Here is an 8,031-nt window from a genome sequence, read left to right as displayed (position 1 = left end):
ACGCGGGGGACTCTCAGGGAACCAGGGAGGCTCTGAAGGGATGGGGGTGGTTCTGAGGTGGTCGGGGGAGGATCGTGGGGGCTGTGAGGGATCGGAGGGCTCTGAGGGGACCGGGAGGCTCATGAGGGTATCGAGGGGACTGTGGGGACCGGGGGGATCGGGGACTCATGAGGGGAGCGGGGGAGCTCTGAGGGGATGGGGAGGGACTGTGAGGGGACAGGGGTGGCGGTTGGGGGACATTGGGCCGGGGGTTTGTGCCTGCCCTCCCTCTCCCTCACCTGCCTCCCCTCCCCTGATCTCCCTCCCCTGTTCCGCTCTGAGGGCAGCAGAGATGGATACCCAAGACATTGAAGAGCTGCAGCAGGAGGTGGTGGAGGAGCTGGGAATCTCCCTGCAGGAGCTGCAGGAGATCATCGACAAGGAGGTGGAGAACTCCGAGTGGGTGAGGCAGCGAAAGCAGCAGCTGGAGGAGCTGGAGAACTGTGTGAGGCGCAAGGAGGAGGAGGCGGCTCACGTTGACCAGCTCATTGGCAATGCCACGAGGTGGGTGGGTCTGGAATGGGCCGGAATTCCGAGGAGGGGGCTGTGGGGGGTGTTCTCATTCCCTTTAGAGCAGATTGAGGTCACTTAGTTTGCATGTGGTTAGTGAGGGACAGTGACAGCTCCCCAAGGCTTTAAATCCGTGGTGCGGACGCTTCCCTCAGGTGTAACTGGGAGCTGCCCAGCTGCCCGTTCCTGGTCGTCCCTGTGGCGTTCCGGGATGTGCAGCCGGATTCCCTCCCTCTCCTCCAGAGCCATCGACAAGTGCGAGACATTGGCCAAGGAGTTGTACTCCATGATGGGCCTCCAGTACGAGGAGAGCAGCTCCGAGGACGAGGCCCCGGCGGCCACGGAAGTGATCGAGATCCCGGACGAGGAGGACGACGACGTCATGAGCGTGGACTCGGGCTGGAAGCACAGTTCAGTAAATCCCAGTGTGCCCAGGACAGCAGGGGGAGTGGGATAAGGGGCTGCTCTTTGCTCATGAGGAGCAGCTGCCACGTCCTGTTAACGTTCCGTGGTTCCTGGAGCCCCAAACTGGGATTTCACCCTTTCCCAACGTCCCTGACTGTTGTCCCCATCAAACACTACCTCACATTAAAAAAGGTGAATGAGGAAAAGCCTTATTTGGGTGGATTTCCTGACAGGAGTTTGGGTAGATGCTTTTTCCTGTCCCTTCTTTTTCCTGTGGTTTAATGAGGATGGATTTTCCCCCCCCCCCAAAATGTTTTAAACCACTTTTTCCTCTTCACTCACAGGCACCAGCAGCTCCAGAATCTCCAAGGATCAGAGTCTGGTGAGTGAGAAGGTCCTGACTACAGATGATTCTTCAAGTGGGGGTTTTCCTGGGACACAGTGCTTGTGTTTGGTGCAAAAAAAAAAAAGAGTTTCTCCATAATTCCCCTGTCTTTTTTCCCTTCCAGCTGCAGGAAGCAATGGCTGCCATGAGGAGATCTGCCCGGGATGTTGCGAAATTCATGGATGCTGTGAACAAGAAAACAAGCTCCCAGGAAGCACAAAAAGGTGGGGGACCTTCCAGGGGCCAACAGACCCCCTGGTCTGCCCTGGCCCTGGGCCTTTGCTTCCCAAAAAAGGCAAACAACGATCCACTTTCCTTGCTGGGGAGCTCTGTTAGGATTTATTGACTCCAGATTCCCGTTTTCCTTTAATTTGGGGTATATGGATTCCAAATTCCTGGTTTTTTTAAGTCCTTTCCAAGCAGTAAAACGGAGGCACTTGGGCTGCCTGAGGGGAAGGAAAGGAGGAATTCCTCCTGCTGCAGCTCGGAGGGACGTGGTTCCAGCTGTAATTCCAGCAGAAAAGGGAGCTCTGGGTGTTTTATAACTGATTGTTGTTCCTTGGCAGAGGCACAGCCCCCCCAAGCATGTCCTGGCACTGCCCAGCCCGTTGTCCCCCCGGCCCCTGGGGATGATCTCAACACCGACGGGGATCTCAAAGTGGGAATGAGGATTTTGGGCAAGAAAAGGACCAAAACGTGGCACAAAGGGACCTTGATTGCCATCAAACCAGTCGGTAGGTGCTGGGCGTGGGGCTTTCCCCGGGATCTGGGGGGCAGACGTGGATTAAAAGGCGTCAGAGCACCTGGTGTCAAACCTGGAAGGGACAGTGGGAGCGACGCAGCTCCACTGGTTCCCCCTCCCAATGAATTCTGGGCAGATTTTAAACAAACTCTGAGTTAATTGTGAATAAACAGGCTCAGAATGACCCCGGGGCATTGTCTACTCTGGGATGAAACCGCTCGGCTTCTTTTCAGTTTCCCTTTCGTTTCTTTTCTGCTTCTCTTCAAAACGTCTTCCCAGGGGCTGGCAAGAAATACAAAGTGAAATTTGATAACAAAGGGAAGAGTTTGCTCTCGGGCAACCACATTGCCTACGACTACCACCCGTGTCCTGAGAGGCACCACGTGGGCAGCAGGGTGGTGGCCAGGTACAAGGATGGCAATCAGATGTGGCTCTATGCTGGCATCGTGGCTGAGACCCCCAACGTCAAGAATAAAGACAGGTATTCCTTATTTCCCAGGGTCATGAACCCCCCAAAAAAGCAAAAAAAGCTTATTTGGGTATCCTTCGGGTGCTGAATTCTGCCCTCCCCAGGAAGGAGTTCTGAGTCTTTCTTTAATCTTATCTCTGAAACCTCAGGGTGGAGCTTCCAGTCTCTTGCTCGTGGCCCTGAGACAGGAATGAGATCTGCTAATTTATTCAAATTATCACCCAGATGTGGAGTCTGGGCTGCCTGAGGTGTGAAACAGTGGGAGGAAATGGGAGCCCTGGAAGGGTTTAGTGCCAGCAGTGCTGTCAAAGCACTTTGTGAGGAGAAGGAGCAGGTTTGGAGCAGCTTTTATGGGAATAAGGGGCAGGGCTGCTCCGGTCTGTTAAAATCACGGCTTGTGGTTTCCCTGAAGAGGCTGATGAAGGGTTTAATGGCTCTGGATCTGCCATGAACTGTGCTGAGTTGCACCTGATCCACGTTTAATAACGGGAAACGAGCTGCATTTATTACTCACCTTGGAGATTTCCTCCTGGTCGTGGTGCTGATGCCTCTCCCTGCCCCTTTTGTACAACTCCAGCGCCCGGAGCCGTTACTCCGGGACACGTGGCACTAAGTGGGTGCCTTACCCAGAGTTCAGGGCTCCCCCAGGGTTGGGATGTGTCCAGGAGGAACAGGAGGGGTTCTCCACTTCCCTCCTGTGACGTGGAGCTGTTTTCTGTTCAGCTCCCTTCCTGATTCCCGCCTTGTTTTCCAGGTTCCTGATCTTCTTCGACGACGGCTACGCGTCGTACGTGAAGGAGTGGGAGCTGTACCCCGTCTGTCGGCCACGTGAGTGATCCCATCCCACCTGGGGAGCTTTGGGGTGTGTCCCCTCCGGTGCTGGGCCTGGAGACGTCTGAAATCCTGAGTTATTGCCAGGGTGGGTTCAGGATGTGCCCCACCACCGAAATTCCAGCCCCTCGGGATCGCCCCTTGATCGACCTTATGTAAAAATCCACCAGGGATCTCCTAAAAGAAAAGAATTAAAGGTTCTCTCTGCTTTATCCGCTTCCCTTTTTCTCATCCATCTCTTTCCATGCAGTGGAAAAAAGCTGGGAAGACATTGAGGATGTTTCCTGTCGGGATTTCATCGAGGAATACATCACTGCCTACCCCAACCGGCCCATGGTGCTGCTGAAGAACGGGCAGCTCATCAAAACCGAGTGGGAAGGGACCTGGTGGAAATCCAGGGTGGAAGAAGTGGATGGAAGTCTGGTCAAAATCCTTTTCCTGGTAGGAATTTCCCTTCTCCTGTTAGGAAAATTGGATTAAATTTGAGTCTGGGGGGCTGGCCCAGCTGCATTTTTGTTACTAATCACGGGATCATTAAGGCTGGAAGAACCTCTGAGATTTTGGAGTGCAAGGCCCCCACTGAATCCTGTGCCCAAGTGCCACATCCACAGGGGTTTTGGACAATTCCAGGGATGGGAGACTCCACTCTGGGCAACCTGTGCCTGAACACCTGGAGAAATTTTCCCTAGTACCCAATCAGGGATTCCAACCTAAAAAACCCCCATGATTGTGCTGTTTGTCAAGGCTCACTGTGCTCTCTTGTGTCTTCCCCCCCCAGGAACCTCTTCCCATGGGAAGTGGGAGTGTGTCCTACTCCCTCCTGCAGGAGGACAAGCGGTGTGAGTGGATTTACCGTGGCTCCACACGCCTCGAGCCCATGTTCAGCATGAAAACCTCCACGGCTTCCACCCAGGAAAAGAAGCAAAGTGGGCAAACCCGGACCCGTCCCAACGTTGGTCAGTGGCACCTCCTGCTTTCATTCATATCCTGGGGTTTAGCTGGGGGGTGGGTTGGGTGTGGTGGGTTTTTAGCAGAACTCTGGAGATTTCAGCTTTCCGGGATTTTTGTCCCCCCCCCCGGCTTGTGAGGTTTCGGGTTTCCAGTGGGATTTTGTAGCAGAACTCCTGGAGATTTTGGGTTTCCAGTGCTTTGTCCTCCTGGCACAGATGTCAGATTTCCAGTGGAATTTTTCTCCTGGAATTGCACCACCAAACCGAACTGCATTTGGGGGAAGTGACCAGAATTTCTGGGGGGAGTTGCTGTGCCCCAGAGCTTGGCCGTGCCCCAGTTAATCCCAAATCCCTCGGTTTTCATTCCTTCCAGGCACCAAGTCGGTATTTTGGGGCTGGTACAGCCAACCTGGGATAATGCTGGAGATTTTTCCTGTTGACTGTTTGGTTTTTCACCTTCCCCCCCAGGTGCTGTGAGGAGCAAAGGCCCTGTGGTCCAGTACACCCAGGATTTAGCGGGAGCTGGTCCCCAGTACAAGCCCCCAGAGCAGCTCCCGGCTGCTTCCTCTGTGTCCCCTCAGCCTGCAGAGATGGAGTAAGTACTGGAGACACTTCCAACACTTCCACCTCCTTTGCTTTCCCTCTCCAGCACTTCCACCTCCTTTCCTTCCCCTCTCCAGCACTTCCACCTCCTTTCCTTCCCCTCTCCAGCACTTCCACCTCCTTTCCTTTCCCTCTCTGGCACTTAGCTCGCTCAGGCATCACCTCCTCTCTGCAGAGGAACCCTCAGGTGCAGGTTCCCTCCGTGGCTAGGCTTGGATTATGTCGTGATTTTGGGGGAACACTCTTGGCTAAAGCTGCAGGATGAACAATTGGGGGTGGGAGCCAACACCTTCCCCCCCCCCCGAGCCAAAAATTCCTCCTCAGGGCTAAAGCTTCGCACTTGTCTTTCCAAAGGGGGCCTTTGCTCCTTGTGTTCCCCAACCCTGAATTGCTCCCTCGTGTCATGATCCAGGCTCCTTGTGTTCCCCAACCCTGAATTGCTCCCTCGTGTCACGATCCAGGCGCTGGCCCCCGGCTGCCTCGTGTCCCTGCACCTGGACTGACCTCGCTGGCTTCCGAGGGAATCCGGGCTCAGTGCTGGGTCCCGGTGGGCACGGAGCAAACCCCGGCCAAGCCCGGGGCCCGAGGGGGACGTCCCCGGAGCCGCGGGCTGGAGGAGGCCTGGATGGAGGAGGAGCTCGGCTCGGTGCTGAAGGGAGCGTGTTGGAGGACACCAGGGAGCCCGGGAATGTGCTCTGGGACTCTTTAGGGGAGGGAGCTGCTCTCCCGGGTCGGTTCTGTCCCCGCTGTGGATTCCCCATCCGGATCTGCGGCCGCCTGGCCCCGTGCCAGCACGTCTTCTGCTGTGACTGTGCCCTGCTGGTGGGGCACGAGGGGGGCAGGAGGTGTCCCAGCTGTGAGGAGCCTGTGCAGGAAATCAATCTTTACTCCCCCGAGGCTCTCCAGGTGTAGCAGCAGCTCAGACCCCGGCTGGGGTGGGGTCTCGTGGGGGTTCCTCTCCAAGCAGTGCACTATGACCCAATTTACCCCTGGAAACGCTCCCCCTGTGCTGCTCTGACCAGGATTTGGGGATTGAAGCCACAAGAACGTTGTTCCTCACCTTTTCCATAACCCAGAAGAGAGGCTGGATGCTGGAGGAGGTCCCAAAGCCCCCTGTGTGCAGGGAAGGGCCGGGCTGTGCCTGACACTGGGAACTCCAGGCTGGGAGGGCGTCGGGACCGTGGGCACTGTCACGACATGAACACCCCCAAGTTGGACCTGCAGCCCCATCGTGGCCAAATCCTTCCCCACCTCCTCCTTGCAGTGGTTACAAGGAGTTCTTTCCCTCTCCCCGCAGAGGGTTTGGCTTTAGGATCTGGTTTCCATCCAGGCAGACACTGCAGCCGCTTCCCTGCCCTCAAACCCAGCTGGTGTGAGCAGTGCCCTGGGGCCGTGTCCATGTCCCTGCTGTGCCCAGGGATCCTTGGATTTTAGATCATTAAAACCAAGAACGGTCTCTCCACTCTGGTGTTTTGTTTCCTCTGAGGAAGGCCTGGGTCTCTTCCCCCTCTGGTCTCACTTTCAGGTTCTTCTTGGCACTGTCAAACCAGTTCTGACTGTTCTCGGCCCATTTTTCCTCTTGCTCTTTGAGATGTGTTTGAACACTTTGCTTTCAGGCAGCTCTTAGCAGAAACCCTCACCTCTTCCTGCTTTCCATGTCTCCTCCCTTTTTCCCTGATAACTTCAGTGTTCTTCCATTTCAGTGGCTGGTTTGGGGTGGTTTTCTGTTTAATTGGTGTAAAGGGGTTGAAAACCTTCTGGAATGGATTGAAAACCTGCTGGAATTGATGGAAAAACCATGAAATAGGTTGAAAACCTGTTTTTTGGGAGCCCCTTGTAGCTCTTTCATCAGGGGTGTTACTACATTCCCTTGCACAACCATGGATTGTTCCTCAGTCTTGCCAAAAGGGTCCTCTGGATTAGTTCCTCCCACTCCTGATTAGTTGAGCCTCTGGAAACTCTGGTTTCTGCTATTCCAGGGATTTCTTCATGGCCTGGTTTGTTGAGCTGCGTGGGATGAAGACCTTGGGCATCGTTGTTACCCTTGCCTTACTTGCCAGTCACAAGTTACTGTTAACTGTTGCTGAGTCCTGGAATCTGGGGTGGTTGTGGGATTGCTGTGGCAGAAATAGTCAGCGATGGGCTGATTTTCACACTTACCAGGAAAAAAACCCACCTGCTGGGATTCTCCTGGATTTCTCAGTTCCGTGGGGGGAGTGTTGCTTTGATTCCCACCGGTCGTTTTTCCACCTTCCAAACCGCCTCCTCCTCCCCTCCTGCAGGTGCTCCGACAGCCAGTTGGCCCAGTCCAGGAAGCAGGTGGCCAAGAAAAGCACTTCCTTCCGTCCTGGCTCGGTGGGCTCCGGCCACTCGTCCCCTTCCTCCCCCGTCCTCGGCGACGCTCCGGCTCCGGGAAGGGCCAGCGCGGCCCCGCAGCACCGGTGAGCAGAGCTCGGTGTTGGGGGGGGACAAATCCGTCAGTGCTCCTGGGTTTGGGGTGTTGGGACACATTTGGGGGGTTGTGTGTGCTGGTGGGTGTCTGCTGGGGCTCGGCAGGTGGAATCACGGAGTCATGGAATCATTCAGGTGGGAAAAGCCCCTCGAGTCCAGCACTGCCAAGGCCACCCCTGACCCGTGTCCCCAAGTGCCACGTCCACACTTGCAGGGATGGGGACTCCACCACTGCCCTGGGCAGCCTGTGCCAGGGCCTGACCACCCTTTCCATGAAGAAACTTTCCTGAATATCCAGCTTAAACCTCCCGTGGTTTCCTGTGGAAACTTGAGGCTGTTTCCTTTTGTCCTGTCCCTTGTTCCCTGGGAGCAGAGACCGACCCCCACCTGGCTCCCCCCTCCTGTCAGGGAGGTGCAGAGAGCATGAAGGTCCCCCCTGAGCCTCCTTTTCTGCAGGCTGAGCCCCCCCAGCTCCCTCAGGAGCTCTCCAGCCTCTTCTCCATCTCCATTCCCATCTCTGGACATGCTCCAGCCCCTCAATGTCTGTCTTGTTGCGGGGGCCCCAAAACCACCCCCGGGACTGGAGGGGCCCCAGCAGTGCCAGCACAGGGCTGGGCAGTTCCCTGGTCATGCTGTGGCTGGTCCA

The 8,031-nt window shown here is 55.8% G+C and overlaps 1 protein-coding gene across 2 annotated transcripts in view; it reads left to right on the top strand.

Annotated features, from left to right (window-relative positions):
- Positions 1-204: 204 nt before the first annotated feature.
- Positions 205-8,031, top strand: part of SETDB1 (SET domain bifurcated 1) — a 16,354-nt gene continuing 8,527 nt past the window's right edge. The window contains exons 1-13 of one of the 2 annotated variants that reach the window (XM_017839878.1): positions 205-543; positions 793-959; positions 1,299-1,336; positions 1,464-1,563; positions 1,906-2,073; positions 2,361-2,562; positions 3,305-3,378; positions 3,632-3,822; positions 4,160-4,337; positions 4,800-4,926; positions 7,217-7,375; positions 7,416-7,424; positions 7,972-7,984. In XM_017839878.1, the coding sequence (XP_017695367.1) occupies positions 332-543; positions 793-959; positions 1,299-1,336; positions 1,464-1,563; positions 1,906-2,073; positions 2,361-2,562; positions 3,305-3,378; positions 3,632-3,822; positions 4,160-4,337; positions 4,800-4,926; positions 7,217-7,375; positions 7,416-7,424; positions 7,972-7,984 (1,638 nt within the window). In that variant the 5' untranslated portion in view covers positions 205-331. Of the gene's footprint in view, positions 544-792; positions 960-1,298; positions 1,337-1,463; positions 1,564-1,905; positions 2,074-2,360; positions 2,563-3,304; positions 3,379-3,631; positions 3,823-4,159; positions 4,338-4,799; positions 4,927-5,395; positions 6,341-7,216; positions 7,376-7,415; positions 7,425-7,971; positions 7,985-8,031 lie in introns of those variants that run through there. The other variant, XM_017839877.1, reaches the window with a different exon arrangement.

This window comes from Lepidothrix coronata, unplaced genomic scaffold (genome assembly GCF_001604755.1).
Source record: "Lepidothrix coronata isolate B3197 unplaced genomic scaffold, Lepidothrix_coronata-1.0 Scaffold528, whole genome shotgun sequence".
Classification (NCBI taxonomy): Eukaryota; Metazoa; Chordata; class Aves; order Passeriformes; family Pipridae; genus Lepidothrix; species Lepidothrix coronata.
This window is presented reverse-complemented; position numbering and strand designations above follow the sequence as displayed.